General features: G+C 44.6%; 2 protein-coding genes across 2 annotated transcripts; one reads left to right on the top strand and one right to left on the bottom strand.

The window, feature by feature from the left end:
• Positions 1-34: 34 nt before the first annotated feature.
• Positions 35-12,159, bottom strand: zc3h13 (zinc finger CCCH-type containing 13). Its single transcript, XM_079670652.1, has 20 exons — positions 11,988-12,159; positions 10,991-11,173; positions 10,276-10,379; positions 9,991-10,105; positions 9,654-9,765; positions 9,374-9,534; positions 9,122-9,264; positions 8,785-8,985; positions 8,531-8,698; positions 7,337-7,683; positions 6,742-7,227; positions 5,326-5,580; positions 4,739-5,243; positions 4,456-4,652; positions 2,486-3,685; positions 1,598-2,323; positions 1,366-1,509; positions 970-1,170; positions 665-828; positions 35-579 (listed from the first exon to the last, which is right to left on the bottom strand). Exons 2-20 carry the CDS (start codon positions 11,162-11,164, stop codon positions 385-387), a joined length of 5,598 nt encoding a protein of 1,865 aa, XP_079526778.1. The 5' UTR covers positions 11,165-11,173; positions 11,988-12,159; the 3' UTR covers positions 35-384.
• A 457-nt stretch (positions 12,160-12,616) lies between these two features.
• On the top strand, positions 12,617-20,541 carry mrpl39 (mitochondrial ribosomal protein L39). The gene is made up of 10 exons (XM_079670653.1): positions 12,617-12,808; positions 13,531-13,737; positions 14,437-14,576; positions 15,591-15,690; positions 15,966-16,033; positions 16,639-16,751; positions 16,936-17,001; positions 17,116-17,269; positions 17,967-18,014; positions 20,316-20,541. The coding sequence occupies exons 1-10, from the start codon at positions 12,772-12,774 to the stop codon at positions 20,382-20,384; spliced, it is 1,002 nt and encodes a 333-aa protein (XP_079526779.1). The 5' UTR covers positions 12,617-12,771; the 3' UTR covers positions 20,385-20,541.
• The last annotated feature ends 4,937 nt before the right edge of the window (positions 20,542-25,478 follow it).

Genomic DNA, 25,478 nt, shown 5'->3' with positions numbered 1-25,478 from the left:
CATTTCATACAAAGCAAAAGACCCGTAACAAAAATCAACATCTAACCATTTTAATGCACAGTCGTTGAAACTAATGCACAATATACGAAAACAAATCAATTGAACTTTGTTAGGCAGGCGACACCGACGATTAAAAAGCTGCTCTAATACTGGAATGCACAAAAAAACATGAAGTCAACTCAGGTGTGTGTCATGCTTCTTCATTACACACTTCCATAGGCTAGAATGTCCAGTGGTCTATGGCAAAGCACTTGCTGAACATCCAAAACATGTAAAAACTGAGTAAGATTCATAATTTTGCAGTTCATGACTATGTATGAAATAAAAAGGGATAGAGTTCAAGGAAGGTTTCAATGTGTGTTGACTAATTAAAAACATTCCCTCTCAGGACACACACACCTCAGTCTTCGGTGTGATGAGCTTACCACCCTCAGCTGGAGGGCCCTCGGCTGCAGGGGCCGACCCCCCGTCAGGCTTCTCAGGGGCCACGCCCGCCATGGTCCTTCTGAAGAGACGCATGCTCATCTGCAGCAGCTCGGTGTCTACCACTGGTGTTGTGGGGTACTGCTTCGTAAGACCCTGAAGAACAAGTTTTAAAACATCTCAATATTTAAATACAGCAGAAATCAACCCAAAGGAGTTGCAGTTATTGGATGACATTTACCTTGTCATTTTTTAACAGCTGGCGGCGGATGGCGAAGTCTCTGCGGGCGCACAGGGCCTTGCAGCAGGGCCCGAGGTTCCTCAGTAATCCGGCCCTCTCCACCCGCCTGTTCAGGGCCGCCATGTTTAAGGCCCCCAGGTCATGCTCAAACAGCTTGTCGGCATCTGGCAGGACAAACATGGCAAGGCATTAGACGCATGGTGATCAAAATGAGTAGTTTAATGCATCTCATGTGTTACCATTTTAAAATAAAGGGAAAATAAGAAAAGCAGAAAGAACAAGGATTAATGATGACGATTTCTCACCTTTAGGGTTGTCCAGCTCAGATCTGCACACCTCCCTGACCTGCTCCAAGAGCTCAGGCCCCGCAAGTCTCTTCGAGATGCCCGCCCGAAGGAGCACGGCCCCTGGGGTGAACCGGAGCAGCGCGGCCCCCGCTGCCCGGGGCTCTGCCTTCTGCTTGGGCATGAGGCTGGACCAGTCCACATCAATGACATCCAGAGGACCTGGAACACATTCATTTAAAAGAGGAACAACTCAGTAGCTGTACATTATATTTTAATGTTTATTTAAAATATAAACCTCGGATGTCTCAGAAAGGTTTAAATTATTTTGTAATGAAGCAAATCAAATGTATGTTTAGAGGTAAAAGGTAAAGGGCATTATTTCTGCAAAGATAAAAGATATGCATTTCCTGGTACCTGTAACTTTCTCCTCGTCCTGCTGATCCTCTTTTTTCTGGCTGTCAGCAAGGATCTCATCGAGCTCATCATCACTGATGGGTTCATACTCCTCGCCCACAGATGCAACTGACTGGCCATCGTCTTCTTTCCCATCATCGTCTTCTGAACACAGCACAAAAACATTCATTTAAAACAATGTTAGAATTTGGGAAGAAAATATCATAAAATGTTGTTGTTCTCATGTCCTCACCATCGACGCTGTCCGTCTTCTCCGGCTCCCGCTGATCTCCGATCAGATGGTGGCTGTTGGGTTTCTCCGTCTCTGGAGGGATGAAGGCTTCTTTCGGCAGCAGAGTCTCATACTCGCTCCTCTCCGGTCTGATCATGTCGCCCCGAAGGTCCCCCCTCATATCTCCTCTGAGATCTCCTCTGAGATCTCCTCTAAGATCTCCTCTGAGATCTCCTCTGAGATCTCCTCTAAGATCTCCTCTAAGATCCCCTCGTCCCGGCGCCCGGGGGTCCCCATGCGGCGGCAGGTCCATCATCATCCTCTCCCTCTCTCGATCTCCTCTGTCCCGATCCCTCTCTCGCTCATGCTGCTGAATGAGTCCTTCAGGGAGTAAGCGATCCCGGTCCCTGATGTCCCGCTCCCTCAGGAGGGGTTCCCGGCCGGGTCTCATCAGTAGGGGCTCCCGTCCCCTGCCGGGCCAGTCCCTCAGCTCGGGCTCCCAGTCTCTGGGCAGCTGCTGCTGCAGCGGCGGCTGCTGCTGCTGCTGCTGCTGGAGGAGGTGCAGGGGCTGCTGCTGCTGCAGCGGCGGCTGCTGAGGCCGCAGATCCTTCCTGTCTCGCTCAAACGGCTCCCGTTCCCTCTCGCGCTCCCGGCTGTCGTAGGAGCCGGCGCGGGACCTGGACCTGGCCGGCCGCTCGGAGTCTGGAGAGCTGCGTCTGGAGCTGTGGCTGTGGGAGTCCTGCCGGTCTGTGAGACGACAGAGACAAGTCAGTTTGGTGTTTAGTCTACAAACAGTTTCATGGGAATCTCATTTATGTATTACTACATAAAGTGTCTTGTTTATCTAATTATTGTCACATGTTTATAGACTCCTGCATTTATTTCAGTTTCTTCTTTTGACTAATGTACCTGAGGAGGTGCTGCGGCTGGGCTCTCCTCTCCTCAGCTGGTCGATACGAGACTTCCTCTCGACCCCCGGGGGCTCGTTCACCACCGGCCTCTCTCTCTCCCTTTCACGCTCTCTGTCCCGAGAGTTGGCGCCCTGCAGCCGGCCCCGACGAGCTCTTGGACCTTGCGGGTCTTCTCGATTGGCCGGCTCGTTGGAGGGGGATCTCAGGCGTCTGGACGAGGTGCGGCTCTGGTTGCTCCCCATGCTGCTGCTGCGCGTCTGCTCCGGGGGGAGTTTGCGGAGCAGGGTCTGGGACATGAGGGGCTGCGGAGTCGGCAGCAGGGTGGGAGTCTGGTCTTGGGGCAATAGAGGAGCGATGGGAGGAGGGTTGCCCCGCTCCCTGACCCCTCTGGGACCTGCAGCTTTCTTGAGAGGCTCAACAGGAGCCGGTGGAGCTTTTGTTTCCATGGGGACTCCTCGGTCCGTTACCTCCTCATCTGACCAATCACTGAAATTGTCCATTTTGGACAGAGGAGACGGCTCTTTGTTTCCTGCAGCAGCACGAACATCAGGCCTCATTGAAGGGGGGGGTGTCCGGGGACCCCTCTTCCTCTTATTGTGAGGCTGAGGGGCCGATGACTCTTCCTCAGACACATCAGACTCTCCTTCTCGCGAGCGTTTCCTCTTTCGCTCGAGCGCCTTCTTCTTGGCCCCTTTCCTGGGCGAGGGTATTGGTGGAGGAACTTCTGCCAAGACGCTGGCCGGGGGCTCGGGGTTGAAACGATCTCCTGCAGCAGCCACGATGTTGCCAACGGCGATGTCATCTTCTTTGCGACCCTTCTTCAGTCCCTTTCTTTGCGACTTGGTCTTCTTTTTGCCCTCCTCGTGGACAATGTCGACGCTGACTAGCGCTAGAGGAGGAGGAGGAGGAGGGGGAGGGGGGGGAGGGGTGGGCTCTCGCAGGTCTCTGCCTCTGCTTCGAGAGTCAGACGGGGGGTCAGCGAGGGGTTCTCCTCGTCTGTCGCCTCTGCTCCGTTCCACGCGAGGCTCTGGTTCCTCGTGGCGGCTGCCGCGGGTTTCCCTTTTCTCCCCGGCTCCTCTGCGCTCCTCCTCCTTCCAGTGACTCGGTTTCTCCTCAGACACAGCAGCCACCGGCGGAGTGCGCAGCAAAGGATCCTGGGGCCGCACCACCTGGCTCGGCACACGGTTCTTCTCTGAACCTGGAAATTAAACAAAACCACATCAGTATCTTTTCAGACCTACAGCAATCAACAGCCTTAGGCGCTTTCACACCAAGTACTTTTCCCACAAAGGTTCCTGAGAACTCTTTAGTTCTAAGTACAGATCGCGTTCACACCGGAATAAGTTCCCTGAGGGAGGATTAGGCAAATGAAGCCGCTGACGTCACTTCTTCTTCTTCTGCTTTGGGTTTACTGGCAGGCATCAAACAACTTCACGGCGTATACTGCCGCCCAAAGTCCCCAGCCGGAAGTCCCCGGAGTTGGGGTAAATCGCCAGAACGCCGACCCCTCCTCATCTCCACCGCTTCCATGTTTTCTTTTGTGTTGCCATAAGTTAGTCTCTGCGTTTCTGCGCTGGGCTAATGCTAATGCTAATAATGCTAATGCAAGGATAATAAAATGGCGGCTTCACAAAACTTTTTGGGAGTTTGACGGGGCGTGGTTTGCAATCCGCCCAGCCAATCAGAAATAGGAACCTTTTTCTCCCACGAAAGTCCCTGCTCTCTAGCAGGGACTGAAAAGGGGGTAAAAAGGTTCTCATTAACTAATTTTAGTTCCGGCTCTTTTTGGTGTGAACGCAACATTTCGGAATTATATCGGAACTAAAGTGGGAAAAGTACTGCGGTGTGAACGCGCCTCTTGACTCTGCGTGACCATTGGAAGTCACTAATGTGTGGTATTAGCTATCCAATGATTAACAGTGCAATGTTTTAGATGCCTTCCACAATAAACAGAAAGTGTGTCCCTACTGTCAGATGGATGCGGACACACTGGGTTCGGGAGGAGGGGCGGAGGGTGGAGCTTGGCCTGCCCCCGGCCAATTGGGCGCTCACTTTTCTCTTCCGCACTGTTGTAGCCGTCGCTCTCTGCAGGACTTAAGTCACGAGCTGTGCGCTTAGGCGAGGCACGGGGGCTCGGGCTGCTCTCCACTCTGGGCCTCTTACGACTACGGGGAATACAAAAAAAGATGATGAGGAAAAAGGGCCAAAATGAACACGAGCAGTGGAGAGAAGCTGCTTGTTGGAGACATGCCTGGCCTTCCTGTCGTCCCGGGTGTCTCTGACGGGTCGCTCGTCCCTGGGGTCATCCCTCCTGTCCCGTCTTTCCTCTCTCCCTCTCTCTCGCTCCTCCCATTCCCGCTGCCTCTCCCTCTCCCGCTGCTCCCGATCTCTCTCCCTGTCCCTCCTCTCCCTCTCCCGGTCCTCCCTCTCTTTCTCCCTCTCCTCGCGCTCCCGTTCCCTCTCTCGTTCTCTCTCCTTCTCTCGTTCCCGTTCCCTCTCTCTCTCCCGGGCCCTCTCCCTCTCCGCCTCCTTCTCTCGCTCCTTTTCCCTCTCGCGGTCTCGCTCCTTCTCCCTCTCTTTCTCCCTCTCTCTCTCCCGTTCCCTCTCCCTTTCTCTCTCTCTCTCTCTGTCCCGGTCGCGAGTCCTGTCGTCTCGCCGGTCTTCTGGTCGATCAGTCCGGCGCTCCTCCCTCCTCTCCTCCCTCTCGGGCTCTTCGGCTCTCCCCTGGTGTCGGTTTGGGGAGGCTGCTCTTTGATCTGGAAAAACAGAAAGTAAAAGCTTAGAACATTTCTTATACATAAACACAATAAAACAAATCAAAACAAAGTGCACCCTGACCTCCGGCTCTCTCCCGGATGTCTCTGCGCTCCCTCTCTCCGTGTCCTCCCCTCCGGTCGAACGAGGAGTCGCGGGCCGGCTCTCCTCTGCGCTCGCCTTCGTATCGATCTCGGTCCGAACCCCTCTCTGAGCTCCTCTCCGTAGCGCTGCGGTCCGTGCTCCTCTCGGCGCTCCGTTCCCTCACCGCGCTGCTCCGGGAGTCCCAGTTGTCGTGGCTGCTTTCCAGTTGGGATCCTCTGGAGTTTCTGTTTGAGCCTGAAAGGACACCAAATATCTCTTAGAAAAGGGGAACACAAGCCTCTACCTGGGGAGAGCTACATGCGAGTATGGAGGGGTACCGAGCCCCGGGGCTGAATTATTAAAGACCGTGGTACCGTTAAGCTCCGACGTTATCGGTCTTTTTATCGGTACTGGAGACATGTACAATATGTGTCATATGTATTATTTCTACACAAACATTATATTGCAGTTTTAGGTTCCCCAACTCCGTTTCTAACATGCAAAAAGACTGCAAAATGCGTCCATGATTATTTTTAGTATTTTCCATCTCTCTCCCCCGCCTGCTTGCGAGGGGGCGGGGCAGTTTACACACACGCGGCTGCTACATGCAGCAATATATTATATATACAGTCTATGGCAGCAACACACACATGGAGGAGATGGCAGAGAGAACAAGGTGTGGTTAAACTTGACCCGTCTCGATGTGGACAATGTTCGTTACCTAAAGTGCAATAAGAGTTTATCATGTCAGGGCGGTAACACGAGCAATTTGTCTAAACTTTTAGCAAAAGTGCACCACATCCAGACGGAGGAATGCACCGGGTTCGACTGTCTTTCTATAGCGCTGTAGCCCAATCCAGGAGGAACGTTTCCACGTCAGGTGTTATGTATGCTAGCAGCAACACACGGATTTAACTACATTATACAAACATGGGTTAATGATTAGAGGTTACTGAGGTATTTATTTTGTTAAAGTTTCAGCTATTCTGTTTACAGTTCTGTCATCAGATTATTTAATACCATTTGTTAAAACATTGTTTCTTTTGATGTGAAATATTATGTATTTAATTTAAATAAAAAGCAATGTTATTTTTGTTCACAATTTGTTTAGTAAGTTTACCTTTTTTATTTCTCCAAAAGAACCGATAAGAGTACCGTTAAAAGACCGGACCGTTAAGCGGTATCGATAAAGGTAGTAGTACCGTTAAAACCTTAACGATACCCATCCCTGCGAGTATCTCGACATAAACATAAGATATATATTATTCTGAAATGGGCCAATCTGCATAATGACTGTATTTGTATTTTGATGCCAATACTTTTTGATTACAGGACTTTGACATGTACCAGAGCATTACTAACACTCTGGTACTGCCACTTTAACAAGATCTGAATACTTTCCCATCCAGTGCTTACCTTTATCAGATGTCTCAGTCCCACGTCCTCTCCCTCGCCCATTCCTCTCCTCTCTGTCCGGCCTCGCCTCCGCTCTCCCTCCCTCTTCCCGTCCATGTCCTCTCCCATAGCTCCTGTCATCCTGAGCCGGCTCCTCCTTCCTCTCCCTTTCCCTTTCCCTTTCCTTTTCCCGCTCTCTCTCCTTCTCCTTCTCCTTCTCTTTCTCCTTCTCTTTCTCGCGGTCCCTCTCTCGTTCCCGTTCCCGGTCGCGGCGCTCTGGAGACTCTCGGGTGGGGCGGGTCTCCGTCCTGCTCTCTCTGGGGTCCTTGGCGTCTCTGGTATTGTCTCGGTTGTCACGGGTTGTTTCCCTTCCTCTGTCGCGAGTCTCCCTTCTCTCGCGAGCCTCTCTCGTCTCTCGGTCTTCCCGGGCGTCCCGTGACGAGACCTGCTCGGAGTCAAAGTCCCGGTCGTCGCGGACGCCTTCCTTCTCGCGTTTGCTGCGGCTTTCTGTTAATTACAGAGAAAAAACAACAACTGATGAAGGAATTGATCATTTGATCAATGAATAATCTAAATAGTTGCCGTCTCCACAACGTGTCTTTGAACAAGGAGTTACCGTCTCTGCGCTCAGGTCTGCGCTCCTGGGCGGGGGGGCTCCTCTCTCGTTCCCCCCGGCTCCTCTCTCGGCCTCTCGAGTGCCGCTGGCTGGGGCTGGATCTGTCGGAGCGGCGGGGGGGAGAGGAGGCGTCGTGGGAGGCGAGGGGGGATCGGGAACGCCGGGAGCTCTGAGGGGAGGAGGCAGAAGCCGGAGCTGCTGCGCTGCGATGATAGGTCGGGGAGGAGGAGCGACGGCGACGAGGGGGAGACTGAGAGTGTCGCTGGGCGGAGGAACCAGAGTGGGAGGAGGGGGAGTGCTGTCGGGGGGGAGTGGGGGTGCGCTGGTGCCGTGGAGGAGAGGGAGACCTGTGGGGACAAAAAGGATGGTTCAAATAAAACCTGGCTGCATTATTGAGTAATAACGAATAAAGCCTGCCTAATCATATACAGTGGTTGTTACTAGGGCTGTCCCGAATACCATTTTTCGGGCTCCGGATATTTGGCCCGCGCCGGGGGGGGGGCCGTTATTCTACAGTATGGTTGTTTTATAGTTATTTGTTAATGTAACCCAATTTGTGTTCTTTGAAATTGAAAAGGATATCGCATTGTGTTTGTTACTTTCGTTGCAGTTGTATATGTCTTAAGTGTAATTTGGCTTGGCTTCCTATTTATGGACATGCTTTTATTTTGAAGGAGAGTTAGCGCAGTTGACAGGAAGTTGTTGTTGCTATGGAAACAACGTGACGGAGATTAACGGAGAAAAGTAATATCTACATATAAAGACGGAGAAAGTAAAATATAACGTTTATGGTTAAGTGTTAGCAACCCCCGAAGCTCTTACGTTGATATTGGAGATTTCAATAAATTCAATTTGGAAAAAAAAAAACGGGAAAAAAACCGAATATCCGAATAACGAAATTGAAACCTGAATAGTACTCCAACTAACGAGTATTCAGGTACAGCCCTAGTTGTTACACATTCATCTGTTTGCAACTTAAATATATCAATATTCCAATTACTTGTATATAGACTATTCTGCACAATTTCTATTTCACTGTAGCTATGTACACATGACAATAAAAGCCTTGAACCTTACAACATAATGTCTGGCATGAAACTTGAAAACAATCTGATATTCAATTCCATACGCAACGCTGGCTATGAACATTTTATAAAATTATTTTTGATCAGAATAAACCCAGCACGTGCTAACCTGCGAGGAGGGGAGGCCAGTACGGGGGCTTTATGGGACGATGCTTTAGGAGAGCTGGATTTCTTCCTGGCTGGGGGGGAGATGCACCTCGAGGGGGATGACACGCTGCCAGATCGCTCCTCCGACGTCACTGACCGCTTGGCCTTGTGGGAACTGTCCGATCGGTCCCTAAAGGCAACACAGGAATGTTCAAACAGGGGTTTCTTGTATGAATGACCGCACTACTAAAGAGAGTCATCTGAATTACACCACACCTGCGTTTCTCCTTCTTCTCCTTGTGTTTTTCTGCATCTCGCCCCCGATCTTTTGCCTCCTTCTGCTTCTCCTCTGACTTCTCCTTGTTCTTGTGCTTGCCTTTGTGTTTCTTCCCAACCACGGGAAGGTCCAGAGGCACTGGGGGAGGAGGACTGGGGGTACGGGGCCCTTTCTTCTTACTGTGGCTCCCTTTCGAAGGCCTGGATGGAAGAGGATAGAAAACATCTATCATTACTTCCTCAAATATAATAATGATATCATTTTTAATTTAGGTACTTGCATTTTAAATGGCCAAAACATTCCACATATGTTGACAGCGTGGCTCTAGACCGCTACCTGGTAGTTTCTGAAACGGGCAGGGACGTCAGAGCCTTCTTCTCTTTCTTCCCAGAGCCTTTGGTTCCACTTTTGTGTTTTGGGGATCCACTTGCCTTCCTGGGTGAAGGTGAATCCTTACTGCCTAACGGCTCGGGAGAAGCCTGAGGATAAGGAAAACAGTTCAGGAGAAATTAAAATCAGAGATGCTCCCAAAGGACTTTCAGAGAGGCCTGTGAGCTTCCATGAAGGAATATCAGTGATGTAACATACCTTCGGCATGGCGGTGGCTCTTGTTTTGGCGGGGGCCTCCTCCTTCTTGATGACAATCTCATCCCTCTTGTCCAAGTTCTCCAACTTCATCAGCTCACGTTGGATCTTCTGACGCTTCATCTCTAGGGATAACTCGTAGTCGTAGTCACCGATATCTGAGTCTTAAAGTGGATCAAAAAAAAGCTGAAATGATCGAACATGCTAAAGTCCATACTTAGTTCAAATCAGAAGAGAAGAAAAAGGGACAAATCATCAGGTCACTTGAATAAAGCAAGCTAACCTTCACGATTGGCTTCCCACTCTGTGGCCTCTTCTTCACTTGCTGGGGTGCGCTCTTTTGTGATTTTGATATCCTCCTTTTCCCTGTGTCTGCCTCTGGAGGAGTCTCTCTGCTGTACATGGATACAAACACAGATGTGAGGATGACACACACATCACTTCCTGTTTTTGTGTTCTACATAGGCTATATAGGGGTCGCAATTCAGGTTTCAAAAATAAATCACATTCCAATTCAGACTATAGAACAGCTTCAGATTTGGGTCAGTGGGCCAGAGACTGTTTTTGATGTATTATCACCATTACACGTTTTCTTTAAAAACTAGACTGAGGGAACTCACTCTCGCTGGGGGGGATGTGGGCTCGTCTAGGTCTCGCTTCAAGTTTTCTGGGTCAACATCCTGTCTTTTATTCTTCATCCTCTCCCGCAGATCACCTGTGGGTCTCTCGGCTGACCTGCTCCATAAAAGACATCAATACACACCGTGTCAATATCATGACCCTTGTGATCTTAATTTGGAGAAGCCACAAAAAAAAAAACGTAATGAAAAGAAACAGGAAAACCATATACCTGAACTATTACATAAAATTCTGATTGACAAAATGAATAAAACAAGCCGTCTTACCGACTAAAGCTAAATCCTTTGCCTCGTGGCTGAGTTCCATGTGTGTAGCGACAAGTGTTGCCGTAATTGCAATTACCGGTCTTCAGCCAATTTCTACAGTGACTCTGAAAGAAAACATATAGATGGGCCCCATGAGATACTGCAACATCCACTAAAATAAAACATCACAGTAGAAACAGCCGGAGGATGTCACAACATGTTTTATTATCTGTTGGGAAAATACTGAATGTCCTCTTCCAATGTCAGGGTACACATGATAACAAAAGTATCCCAACTGTAGCTGAGTACATGACAGGATGTGTGATTACCTAGAAGAGCATCAGGACTGTTTGAGGCATATGATAGCTATGTGATTAACATGATGATTCAGCCTCTATGGAGAGAGACATATGACAAGCATGATCATTTCTGACCTGGAGCTAATCTGAAGTAAACATTGAATACTGCTTTCTATTCCTCCATCTTGTGACTGTGTAACTCCCTCTCTTGGATATCAGCATGTGAAGGACACTGTTCAGGAACTAGTTGATGCTCTGTATGTGATGACTACTTCCATTCATGAGAGTATCAGAAATACATGGATCCTGAGATTGAAGCTCAAGCCGGTGACGAGTGATATTTTTTTCAACATTACCCTACTAAAGAAGGTGCTCCCACTTAAGGAGTCCCTAAGCAAAAGACATGATGACTGACTCTCACGATGGGGTGAACTTACATCAGCAGCATTACTCCCAGTGCTGGGGCCAAGTCTCTCAAACACACTGGGCCGGCGGGACGGGGCGGCGGGGTTGCTGCTACTGCTGCTGCTGCTGGTGGTGGCGGGGGTGCTGCTGCTATCAGATATGGTTTTTGAATTCTCCACTGTTACCTTCCGCCTGATCTTGGACATTCTGCAGGACTGGAAAAAGGATCATGTTAATAACAAGTTATCTGCATCTATACGTACCAAATAAGTAACTTGTAACACCGCTGATGCAACACACATATTTGTTTCTTGACAAAATGCAAGCAAACGTGATCACAGTATGTTTTAGAGCCATTTTAAGACAAAATCCTGACTTTAATATTTACTTACTACTACAGGTTAATAGATGAATTGTAATTGTTGTGTGACTACATTTCAGTGCCTGCTTTCATTCATTCTGAGAGCAGTGCTAACATTACTGATTTCAAGCAACCAGAGCCTGATAAATCCAGAAACGATATCAGATAATTTATTCATAATATGACCAAAATATTTTTGTATTTATGTTTAAATTATGCTATTTGTATTTTTTGGTGAGGGGAAAACAAATAGATAAATAAAGCTTCTGTATTAAAGCAACCTTGTTGAAAGACTGTTATGTACAAATATGTAGCCACCCATGCAAAACATGCACATGATTTGCCTGTGTTTGTGCAGCGGCTCCTTCTTTGACAGTCTTGCAGGTTTAGCTTAATGTTGCTAAAGTTCCTGGCTAACTGCATGTTATTATTTAGGTGTTTAATATTCATACACGTGTTGTATGTAAGATTATTACGTGTTGCAGGGTAATTACAATCTGTTTTGTTTTGCATGGCTCATTCAGGAACAAAACAAGGCAACAAAAACAAATGCTAAAGTTAGTTAGCCAAAGAGCTAATGACTTCATGCTTTATGTTAACGCAGGGCCTCCTCTTTCAGGAGCGTGAATGCTAGTAATTCTGTGCTGATAAAGGAAAACATGTCTTACCCAAGATAATAATTCGGCGTCGCATCTACTTTATTACAGGTAGTGGATTCAGCACTTGTAGAAATAACAAGGGTTATTCTTTAAAGGCAGAAAATGCCCTGAGTGGCTTCATATTGGCGAAGGGTGTGCATCATATGCGCTTTCTTCTTCGGTGGTGTGTTTGAGCGCTGTGTTAATGTCTCCTTTGTGCTTTTATTTTGTAGGGGCTTCTCCTACTGCACTTGGCTTGTTTTCATCATTATACATGTTTGTTCCTAAAGTATATATTTGTAAACCCTTGTTCATCATGGCTGATTAATAGTCCCATTGTTACTAATTATAGCGCTAAATGTTCAGGAGATTCAGGAAGGTCATTATTTAAAAGCTTGTTGGCAGGCTCTGTCTTATTTTGAAAACTTTCAGCGGAAGTATTATTAGCCTTTTGTTGCTGCCGGAGCCGTATAAGATATATAGGCTAACCCTATATCTCTTTATACGGCTCTGGAGAATGTTAATTAAAATGGTGCTGCTAAAGATTTCCAGCAACGGACTACAAACATATTTGAAATGAGTAGCAACAGCGACCCCTGTTGTCATAAACACAAACTGCACGTCATGTAGGTCACATGGAACTTTCCCAGCACTATTAAGTTCCTACCCGGACCTGCTTCACTGTTGTACGTCAAACAGGCATGGCGTCCTTCAGCTAAAGACACAAGCGACATACGTTTATCCATTTGCCCTTCCGTATATATTTGCGTTTTTATTTATTTATGTAGGTGTAGAAATATATATCTTCTTCACAATGGTGACCAGGACCGTGTGTCAAGTTCTCCGGCGCCGTGAGTAACCTTAGCATTAGCATTTGAGCTATCTAGGTAGAAATGTAATTTGGAGGCTGGATAAATAGACATTTTGACATTACATTTAATACAAAGTGTAATTCATAACAATAAGCACGCCTCTATTCTACTAAATGTCTCAGTAAATTATTCCAGTACGTAGAGTAACGTACAAGGACCTCTCCTTAAGTGAGAGCCAGTGTTATTATTTAATTTGACGAGAGCCTACACTTCCCATAATGCAACTCCATAGATTGCTTGGTTCCTACCCCTCACTTTGAAACACAGATTTATTTTAGAACAATTTAGTTTGAAGCCCAGATATTGATATGACACGAACATAAAGTAGTGTCTTCATTATATATATTTACTTTATTTGCATTGGCACTTTTTATACAAGGGGAATTCAAAGTGTTTCATCTGTGCATCTTACAAATTATTGATCTAATATATCATATTCCATTTACTTGTATATAGACTCTTAATGCACGATTGCTATTCTATTTTATTTGTATTTAATTGCACTATTGTATTTGTTTTATTTGTTCTATGTCCTATATATATGTTGCACTGTTGGAGGAGCCTGTGACCTGAGTCTTTCATTGAAATATCTACACGGTAGCTAATGTGCAAATGACAATAAAAGCCTTGAAGTGCTCTTGAAAAGTCCAGAAACTGCATCCCTTTTTCTGCTAGGTTCCTTCATTTCTTTCTCTTCACAGGCTTTTCATCTGCCGCTGCAGCCCTGCGTGCTTCGCCTGCAGACGTCCGCAGCCAACGTAATGCCGTGTTCTCCAGAGAGCAGGCCCGGCAGAGAGCTCTGTACCCCCGCATCGAGAAGATCGAGGTGTCCATGCAGTGCCCGGGGCTGGAAGGTACTCTGCTGGTCATGAACAGAGGGATGTCCACTCCTCTGAGCTGCGCCCGGCGTGAGTTTTTTTTTTTAAAGAACTTACATGGAGATGTACATACAAATCACACCCACCTCAGTTTACAGTCCACTCAAATCTACACGTTATTGCTCACATACACACATTACCCCTTTCCTTCTAAGTCTTGTCAAATAAAAAATAAATTCAGACATTCATTTAAATTCTCTGACCTTTCCCTGGGTAGTCGGTACAGACAGGTATGCTTACATATCTGAAAAAATGTGTTTTAAGGGAATGTGGATGCACAGTTAAAGGTGGGGTAGAGAATTTTGGAGAAACCAGCTCGAGTGCGCTAGAATTTGAAAATACACAGCCGGAAAAAATCTGCCACTTCCTTACAGAGCCCCTCCTCCAACACACACGAACACGCACATGACCAATGAGGGCACGAGATAAGTTTGTGCACAGATGGAAGGCTGACAGGCAGGTAGGCCATCCAGTTATTTTAGCCGGGCCGGCTCAGATGATTGGTCGTGTTTTTTACAGCACCACGGCTTCCAGAGATGATATTTTTTTATGGATTTTTTGTCAGAGCACTTCAGATATTCATTGCTATCGGGATGTTAAGAGCATTCCATGGAATATAACAAAAAGTGTACCTCGAGCCGGTTTTTCAAACGTACCTACCCCACCTTTAATTCTTGATAATGTGTCGCTATAAATAAACACTTGTTTTGCACTCTGCGTTTCCCTCAGACTTGACAGAACATTTTGTGGACAAATCCGCTCTGGCCCTGGTGGACGGGGTGCCGTGGTCCCTCCACCAGCCCCTCACACACTCCTGCTCTCTCACCCTGCTCACATTCAAAGACAACGATCCAACAATCGCCAATCAGGTACTGTCACCACGAGAATATACTTAATGTGATAGGATTTCAACATAGAGTCTCCAGCTTTTTCATGGTGACTTGAAAAGTGTGAAAGAATTATGAAGGTCAGGGAGTTTCATACATTTTCAAGAGGAATAAAGGCATTTGTTAAGTAGGAAATGGCTTTATTTGTTTCAGTACATGATAGTATTTTTATACTTTTTTCATTTCTTATCTTAAAGTGGACCTATCATGCTATATTTGAATAATATAGTGTAGGACCATACCTATATAAGGCATATTTATACTTTTTATTTTTCAAAATACCAAACAGATCATGCTTTTTAGCCATTCCTCATTTCTCTCAATTTAACACTGTCTTTGCATCATGGGCTGATTCTGTGAGAACAGCACCATCTACAGGCCTGGCATATGTACTACAGCGTCTCCAGCGCTTTCTAACGGCAATGTCCGTGGCTGTCTCCTCCTGATTGGTGGAGTTGGCCCAATAGCCGTAGCGCCACTTCTGTGACATCACAGAAGTGTTCAAATCTGGATCAGTCTGTATCAGATCCGTTGCAGCCCCTTTTTAAGAGATTTGGGTATGGAGGAAAATAGAGAGGGTTGTGTTTTCTGACACTTGGTGAGTTCCCTGGAACACCGGGGACACATATTCATGTATAAAAGACGTACAAAAGTGCATTTTGCATGATAGGTACCCTTTAAATGATATGTTTACTCACATCTTTTCAAGTCTATATTCATACTCACTTGTCCACAGGTGAAGCTAAAGTGGGTCAATATTTACCGTTATCTCTCTATTGAAATGTAAATGAATCCAACTGAAGGTGTTAAAGCCGCTATCTGCACTGTAAATCCACGTCCATCACAAAAGACCAACACATATACTGTACACACTAACAATTTGGATGTCTCAAAGCTTCCTTAATTTGTTTCTTTCAGCTATTAATGGCATAAGAATGTTCTATAAGGGATATGATGAAAAGTGTTTGAGATGTTCGTGGTTTCCTCTCATCTCAGGCCTACTGGCGCTCCTGCTCCGCCCTGCTGGGTCAGGTTCTGGAGACTGCCTTCAAGGAGGACTTCACTGTGGAGCTGCTCAGCACCATGGATGTTGAGGGTAAAGAGATCCTCTTTGTTTCTCCTTATTTACCCTAACCAAACATCAGAGACCTGTAGAAAGAAAAACAACTCTGCCAGGAACTTTAGAGACAGAGTTGAAGGTTAGATGCAGCGTCTGTCTGTGCCCGTTCTGCTAGACTTGTGATGTCTAAGTACAATTATTTTTGGCATAATTCCTGGCGGGCCATTTTTTCATGACGTTATTGAAAGATACACGTTGACTCTGGTGAGAGGTGCTGTGGTGTTTATTGGTTTCTGTTTCCATTGCTGTAGCCACTGCCGGGGCTTTCTGCTGTGACGTGGTGCTCGACCCTCAGCTCGACTCGTGGACTCCCTCTGAGGTGCGTGTGTGGTCTAAAGTACAAATAAGCCTTTGCAGTCATTTCCCGTCTGTGTCTTCTTTCTAAGCTAATGTTTTCCTTTAGTTGACAACCATTACTTTTCCTAGCAGGATATCTGTAAAATAAAATAAAACAGTCATGTCTGATAGAAAAGCTTGATTCTGAGCTGAAAGCCATCGTTTCTGTTTACCAGTAACCATTGACATCAGGTCTTCAGCTCATGTTCAGTTCCTTTAAGATCTTCCATCTTTTGAATATCAAATACTCGTCTATTGAAACAATATCAATGAGACGTTGCTCTTATGTTGCGCTGACACCCTCCTGTAAACGAATGCTGTCGTTAGCCATATTTCGCAAAATGAGTCTCTATACTCGGGTGTTTACGCTACCACACATGCATATTCATATTTATTTAAATGTCTGTTTGGTGCGAGGAAGAGAGTCCAGAGTGTGAATTTTTATATAATCTTTGAAGTGAAGACTTAACTGGTCACCAGCAGTTGTAGAGATGGAATAGTTCAGATTTTGTTGTCGTTGTTTTGTACCTTGGACTAACAGATCCTTAGAGTGTTATAAACCAACATGGCGGTATCTTATCTCTCCAGGAGTCGCTGCGGTCTCTCACCCGAGGGGCCCAGCAGCTGATCCACCAGGACCTGGCCTGGGAGCCTCTGGTCGTGGTGCCCTCTGTGGCTCTGGAGGTCTTCTCACACAGCAGGTGCGCTTCATAAGCAACAGAACTGTCTAACGCTGATACGGTTTACAGCTGTCTCGGTACCTTTCCTAGCTGTATACACCTCTGTGTCCTTCTTTTGCTGTCCTTGTTTCCCTCTCTGCATCGCCCCCCCCCCCACATAATAATCCGGGACACAAGCTGATCATGTTTTCTTTTTGTCATCCAGGTGTAAACAAGAAGAGGTGAAGCAGAAGGCATCACAAAGTCCCACTGGCACCGTGATGCTCCACAGGTGACTTGCACTTTTTTTTCATTCCCACGATTTTTCTTAGTTTCCTTTTTTACTTCGTAACTTCTTTGTGTGACGGAGAGCTGATGAATCATGCACCTTCCTCTCTGTGCGCAGATGTGGTGACCATGTGCTGCTGAGTGCGGGCCCCCTGGTGGGCAGGACGGGCCTCTGCTCCCAGTACGATGTGACGGCCCTCCACAGCCTGGGGGAGGGTCCCTGGGGCCTCCAGCGCCGAGCACAGGGCCTCTCCCTGCCTCTGCAGATGGAGGTAGGATGTGTTTCTGATATGGTGATGGAAAGCACACTAAAAGGAGACACTGTGTCAGGCTTTAAGTTCCTGTGTGAAAACCTTAACGTTTGACATTTTGTTGCATTTAAAAAAGATTGACCTTCCCAGTAGACCAGAAGTGTTGACCACCATTTTATCCTAAATAAATGGAGTGGGAACATTTTGTTATAATAGATGGTTCTTATTCCCGCTAGATTGCAGTGTAAGCAAAGCCGGGTAAGTGGGAAAGAAAACAGTTTTTTTCCAAGTTAAAAATAGTTCAATACTAATAATATGAGTATCTGCAACTGTGCAGAAACAGCAGGCGTAAACAGGAAGGATACATGCAGACAGAAAAGCTGCACAGCATTAAGATGTTGATTTAGAGTCTGAATGCCAATGAAAGCTTCAAAGTATTCGGTACAGCCCTTTTTAAAAGGTGTAAATCAGTTGAAATGGTCATCTATTGGCACCTTCGCTCGAGGCCATCCAGGTTTTAATCACAGATGTATCAAGCAGTGATTCCTTCTCAGTCTGCAGTGGTTTCCCTCAAGATTATAAATGCAAATGCTGTTGCCATGCAGCAGAATATTCATGACATTTGATTGTTATTCCAATATTAAAGCGTGTCCTTTTGTACGGTGCATTAAAAGCCCTGTACATGTGCCTGTCAGTCACGTTGTCTTCCTCTCTGCAGGCTCATCACACGGTGTGGAGGAAACTGAAGCAGCGGGCAGGGAGACTGGTAGGAACAACAAACACCTCTTTTATTTATTTATTCTAATACCTCAGGCAGGCGTCCAACAGCAGAGTGATTAGAGGTTGGGATATAACACGAATATATTTTATTACGTAGCATTTTATATTTTTGGCAAAAACAGAGGAAATAGATGAGTGTGTGCTCCAGGTCCCATCCTCCTCATGAAGGAGACATCAAAGACACAGAAGATAACACAAGATCCAAGGAAGAAGTATTTTTAAATCTCTCCAGGTTCAAGGCTCTTATTCTAGACATCGTGACGCTCAGATTGATGTCTGAGAGCAAGCGGCTCTTAAAGAGAAAGCTTAAATTCTTCAAATTCAAACTAGGCTGCGAGTTCATTTTGGATGGAGCCATCTAGGCGAAATATATTTTGCTCTGGCATTCTCTGTGCATCAGCGTAATGCTAAAAAAGATGTACTCATTAATAGACACACTAGATCTGGCGAGAGATGACTTACTGCGCTCTGTGGCCTACATTTTATTTTCACTGAGATTCGTTCGCTGGCGGATAAAAATAGCACTTTATGAGACAAAAGTGTGGACGAAGGATATTTGGATCAAGGTCTTTCTGGAGTTTTTACAAGCAAAGGATTAGCATGCAGACCTGCTGCAGGACAGCACTTCATGCTCTTAGAGGACACTGGTCCATAGCATCTCCTGACACATTAATGTTAACTGTGTCTGAGCAAAGGCAGCGTGTTGTCCTGTCCTCTATGTCCCATGTGTTAATCACCAATCAGTGAAGGAGCTGCCTATAACCCCCTGAAGCACATTCATCCTGCAGTTAGTTCCATATTTGTATGCGAACCACAGCTAATGCACATGATATCCTTCTCTTCATCAACTCGGAGATCATTCGGTGGATGTTTCCGTTCCTCCCATGAACAACAAGAGGCTAGTTGGTGTTGTCATGCAGATGACATATATTTTATTCATGTGGACAAACTGTGCGGGAGATGTGGAGCTACACTAACAAGCAGCTACAAGGATTGCGCTCAAAACACAATCTGAAAAAAGATTTGTAGACATCTGAGTGTAATTCAGTAGAACTTGGGTACTACTCTGGTCGCTTGAGAAAGACTCACGTTAGGGCTGCTCGATTATGGCAAAAATCATAATCTCGATTATTTGGGTCAATAATTGATATCACGATTATTAAAAACGATTATCCATTTACTTTGAAAACATACATTTATTAAAAACAATTATCCATTTACTTTGAAAACATACATTTATTAAAAACAATTATCCATTTACTTTGAAAACATACATTTATTAAAAACAATTATCCATTTACTTTGAAAACATACATTTATTAAAAACAATTATCCATTTACTTTGAAAACATACATTTATTGAAAAGAGAAATGTGAACAGTATGTTTTTAACAGTTGATTACCCTGAACTTTAAGTATAATTCAACTGAAAAACCAATAATCAAATAAATAATCGTTTTATTTCGATTATGTTCTTTTCATAATCGTTGCAAGCCAAAATCGTAATTGCGATTAAAATACGATTAATTGAGCAGCCCTAACTCACGTGTACTTCTTCATTTTTAAAACCAGCAGCCCCTGAGTTTGTTAGAAAGAAGAATAATTTCAGCTTGGACAAAGTGCATGTTTGCCCCGTGCACACTTCTTGGAGTAATTTGTAAGATAAACTTTGACAAACTGTCTTATCAGGTATTTAAACACCACATTCAAGTGTGTTCTTTAATGTAGCAGACTGCAGTGAAAGTACAATATGTACAGCATATTTACACTTCACACAACAACTCCTTTCAAGTCCTTTCCAAATGCTGCCTCACAGACTGAAGTATGGCAAGCATAGAAGGTCAAAGGTTAACATGGGTTGAGACAAATGTAGTCAAAAAAAGTGTAAAAGATCAGAACTTTTTTTAAAGAGATATCGCTCAATATCTAAATAGTCTACTGCAGTGTTGTAATGTTGTAAAGTGTTGCTGTTATTTTGTCCACCTTCTGTGTGTGCTGCCATACAGAAACAGGGTTATAAAAGCAGAGATGTGTGGGTGTCGTGTTTTCTGAGCCGGCTGCAGGCGGTGGGGAAGCATGTCCCCCGTCTGCCTCCAGCTGGCGCTCGAAACAAGGACGCCCACGCTCCAAACCCCGCCTCCAGCATAACAACAACCCCATAACAAATCTGTAGAAGGATCATTTAGACATTATATTTAAGGCCATTTCTAGTTTTAGTTACCCAATAGGTTAGAGAGGACACGTAAGAATATATAATAATCATAAATATGTGGATTTATGTGCGCAGGTTGAGATGCCGAAACCTGAAGAAGTGACTCCACCCGCCTCCGAGCAGCCAGCAACAACCTCTGCATAACCACACACACACACACACACACACACACACACACACACACACACACACACACACACACACACACACACACACACACACACACACAGACATACACACTTTCACATGTATCCCATTGTATTATTTGTTGAATAAATGTTTAAAATAATATAACAAATCACTCCCGCTTTTCTCATTCTTACTTAAATTGCTCAAAATGTAATTTAAATAATTTCCCATGACCCCTTTCAAAGTCAAAGTCAGCTTTATTGTCAAAATTACTACATGTGTTATTCATCCAGAAATCTCGAGATACCGTTTCCCGCAGTCCCACAGTGTGACATGTATACATAAAACAAAACAAAAAGGGCCTAGATATACGGGGTATACAATTTAAAATGTTAATAATATATTTAAAAGGTTCAAAGTGCAGTTTCTGGTACAAAACAAAGCGTTGTGTGTTTGTTGACAAAGACTGTAACACTGGGGGGGGGGGGGGGGAGGTGCTTCAGTTGTTCAGCTGATGAGGAGTAAGAGTGAAAATTGAAACGTGTGGATGTCGGTTACTGTATGCCTGTTTGCTCAACAACAACAGCGGAGTGTGTGTGTGTTAGCCGAAGGCAGCTGTTGCGTCTATCACTTATCAAGCAGGTGGCTCTCGATCCTCAGAGTGTGTTTGAGTCAAGTGTGAGAAAGTGTGAGCGAGCCTGAGGATCGGAGTCTTGAGGCGCTTTGTTTTTTTTCCCAGGATTCCAGGCATTTTGTCACATTAAACACAACACTCCTGGAGATGTTTGCCACGGCTAGCCTTTCTCTCAGCCAACACAACAATCTGTGTGTGTGTATATAGACGCTCTAAGCTCTGTTTCACAATCTACAATGATTTACCACTTTCCAATGAGACACCTTTTTAAAAGAGCATGACAATACTTGCAGTCTTTTTGAAAGATAAAAACTAATCAGTAGCATCAAAGAATATAAATTGATCACGTGATCGGGGATCGGAGCCGATCACGTGATTTTCAAAAGATCGGAATCGGGAGGAAAAAAATCGGGGATCGGGATTCTTTTTTTAAATTTATTTTTTATAAATACTTTTTTTTTAAATGTTTTATTCAATGTTACAAAACAAAAATGACCATGTTCAAGTCTTAAAGTCATCCTGAGGCCTTAGTTTTGGTTTCAAATGACACAACATCATGTATGTGTTGCTTCTTTGGGGCTTGTTTTCAGAGACCTGGTTGCTTATTTCTCTCAAATCTGGCAACAGAGTGGGCAGGGCGCAGTTTCTAATTGTAGCAGTAAGCTAACGAGTACTGAAAGCTTTATTTTTGTTTTGATCCAATGTTGCACAACTGAACTGATCCAATGCTGCTGTGAAAGAAAGAAGCTATATCCATGTTGGATAGAATATCACATTTAAATAAAAAAATAACCTTAAGGGACAACTTGAATGCTTTTTTTTCTCTTAATGCATTGCATAAAGATCGGATCGGGAAAAATCGGTATCGGCAAATTGTCAAAATCAAATGATCGGAATCGGATCTGGAGCAAAAAAAGGTGATCGGGACATCCCTAGTTGGGATCATCATTGATGATTTATGGTACGAATAATTTACAGACTGTCCTGGTGCCTTCAGACGATCCATATTCATATTAAAGGCCTCTCAAATGATTAATTATAGAAATGATATTTTGGGAAAAACATTTACTATCATTTGAACCCGTTTAACCGAGCGTTTGTAAGAGGTACCCATAGTTTTTATTATGCTGCTAGCTTACTTTAGTGGGTTAGTTCTCCTCTCGTGTTACAGTACAGGTGGTTACAGACAGCTGCCAATGACCACCAATGACACGAAGAAACATTGAGCTGCCCCTCCCCCGGTCATACATTACAGATCTCTGTCGGACATTTGAGCCCCCGCCACTGTGTGTGTTTGACAAGTAAGATAAGTAAAGACAGGTACCTCTCCCCCTCTAACCTCAGATTAACCAGCGAGGGTTTTGTAACAGGCCTTTTTCTTGCATTTAATCACAGCCCAGCGGCATCAATCCCCATCAGGAGACTTCTGAGGGTCGAGCAAAGCCACTAAACTGGCTGCAGCTGTCTGGGCTACGACCCCCACCCCAACACACACTGACAGAGTGCAAGACACACCCAAGGACATATGCCTCGGACCCTGAGAGCACAGTCACACCAGTTGAGATGTTTGAATCTGTGCCCTGAATTCCTCGCCTCTAGAGATGACTGCTGCGCCCGCTGCTCAAACATTATTAAAATTGAATAGCTACTAAAACATTCCTATAAATCAACTCATAATGCGTAGTCACCCAAGAGGTTTCATATAGTCTAAGGAATCATTTGAAGCATTGAAAGAGTTAGAAGCTAAACCGGCTCCTTACTAAAATATTTTGTAAGAAACTATGCCACAAACATCCAGAGAAAGGAAAGGGGTCTAATATCTTTAAAAATGTAGTAACTGCAGTGCTTCTCCAAAGTTAATGTCTTCAATAGTACAATTATGAGAATCTATCAAGTGAAGCCAAACAGTAAATGTACCTTCTGTCTCTGCAAAGTGAGGAATCATAGTGTACATTTTCAGTTTCCTGGAGAAACAGCACTGATTCATTTCCTGTTTTCCAGCCTTGGGAGTGCTTGTCCTTTATCCTATAAGCCTTTCATTGTTTTGGGACTGCACCAGGAATTTGCTTTGAGCACTGCACCTTGATCCAAGGCTGGAATGATCTTTGTCATATGTTTCTTCCGGAAACATCTCACATTTAATAATATCGGAATTTGATAATCAACATCAACTTAACATTTAGAGGGGTCTTTACAAGTTAAAGCTTTCATGCACTTCAATGCAAAACATACTCATGCAGCCCCATTTCAATCAATATTATAGTTGTATGTGGGGGGGCTCTGTGTGGAGGTGCGAGAGGGGGGCGGAGGTCGAGGATCTTTTCATTTCATTTCAAACCTTTATTTATCCAGATTGGTCCCATCAAGATCATCGATCTCTTTTTCAAGGGAGACCTGCAGCAATGAGGTTCCACATGAAACATAAAACAACATAAAACAATAGAGGATATCATAGAACTTATTTACAAGCTACATTTACATACTTATCAACATTTACAAATACCCATAGGTTCAAAGAGCATTTCACGTAGACTTGCTTTAAAAAACATTCAGAGGAATAAAATTGCTCATTTTCAATTTTAGCTGTAGACTGTTCCAAGCAAGTGGCGCTGCGCACATAAAAGCTGTCTTACCTAAGACAGTCCTTGCTCTTGGCAAATCTAGCAATACTACATCATGAGATCTCAGACAATAGCTGCTTGCAACTCTCTGTGTTATCAGAGAGCAGATATAATACGGGAGTTTAATCATGGACATGGTTGATACAAGCAATTTATGTATAAAATATTGCTGATCAATCAAGTAGGAATATTCCAGTAGGAGGTCAGCTGTACAGCCATTATAAAATGCAGAAGCTTGAAAAACAGTACAGAGGCAAATATCTTTCTGAAACCTGGACAGTGTAGGGAGGTTAGACCTGTGTAACTGGAGATTTATCAACAATGCAGTGGTTTGAAATGTTTGGAGGCAACAGAGCTGAATACAAAATGTAAATGCTTCAAAGTGAATTTGAAGAATAACATGGCTTTATAAATAAACGTGTACCAGTGACTGAGCCTCCGTACAGTAAGTAATGGCAAACCTGCCTTGGCATACAGGGTACAGTGATGAGTAAGTGCTTTACAATTTGTGACAAATCTCAGTGCACTGTGATAGGCGGCATCTAACTTGTTCAGGCAATAGGCAGGTGCATTCATATAGATCACATCACCGTAGTCCAGCACAGGTCAAAAGGTCACAGAGCCTTTTCCTGGCCTCAAAAGAGAAACAGGACTTGTTTCTGAAAAAGAAACCTAGTCTAACCCTCAGCTTTTTAAGCAGATTATTGACATGAAGTTTCAAAGTGAGACAATCATCAAGCCAGATACCAAGGTATTTGTAACAGGCAACAACTTCAAGTATTTTTCATTGCGCAGTTACAATATCCAAAACAGGTGTCTTTTTAGCTTTTTAAAAGAGCTTTACCTTAGTTTTTCAACATTTAAAAGCAGCTTTAGTTCAGAGAGCTGCATCTGAATAATGTTAAAAACAGTCTGCAATTTAACACCAGCCTCCTTATTGGAGGGACCTGCACAATACATCACGGTATCATCCGCATAAAAATGTAAAGTAGCTTCATCGAGATTTTCACCTAAGCTGTTGATGTAGATGGAGAATAAAAGTGGACCTAAAACAGAACCTTGAGGAACACCATTAGTAATGTTTAACCACTCAGAAGAAAGCCCATCAAAGTGAACACATTGGGACCTTTCAGAGAGTAGTTCACAAACCACCCCACTGCATGGCTGGATATACCAATACTGAGTAGCCTCTTCTTCAAGATGTGATGATCGACGGTGTCAAACGCTTTGGAAAGGTCAATAAACAGAGCTGCACAACTCTGCTTTTTGTCTAAGATACTCGTAACGTCATTCAACACTTTCATTGTCGCAGTGATGGTGCTATGTTTCTTTCTGAAGCCTGACTGATGTTTAGACAGGATATCATTTATACATAAAAACTCCTTTACTTGTTCACTCACGAGGCGTTCGAGCACCTTCGCCAGAACTGACAATTTAGAGATTGGCCTATAGTTATTTAATAAGGTGGCCTCCCCTCCTTTTAGCAAAGGCAAGACATAAGCTGACTTCCATACTTTTGGGATTGTGTTTGTGCTGAGGGAGAGGTTAAAAAGAGAAGTAAGAGATGGAGCAATAAAATCTGCAGCTATCTTTAAAAAGAAAGGTTCTACGTTGTCCGGGCCAGCCGGTTTCTTAGGATCTAACTTGGTTAATGCTTCATGAGCAACATTAACAGTAAAAGGAGTAAAACTGAAGGGGTTTTCCAGACCACATTGCTCAGAGTCACGGATTGGGGTGTTCACAGAAGCAGAGTTAGTCACAGAATCAAACGGAGAACCGCAGGACACAAAATGCTCACTAAAGCAATTTAGCATATAGCCCTGTCTGATATAGAGCCAGATGCTGTGGTAAGGC

Source organism: Notothenia rossii (genome assembly GCF_949606895.1).
Source record: "Notothenia rossii genome assembly, chromosome: 3".
Taxonomy (NCBI): domain Eukaryota; kingdom Metazoa; phylum Chordata; class Actinopteri; order Perciformes; family Nototheniidae; genus Notothenia; species Notothenia rossii.
This window is presented reverse-complemented; position numbering and strand designations above follow the sequence as displayed.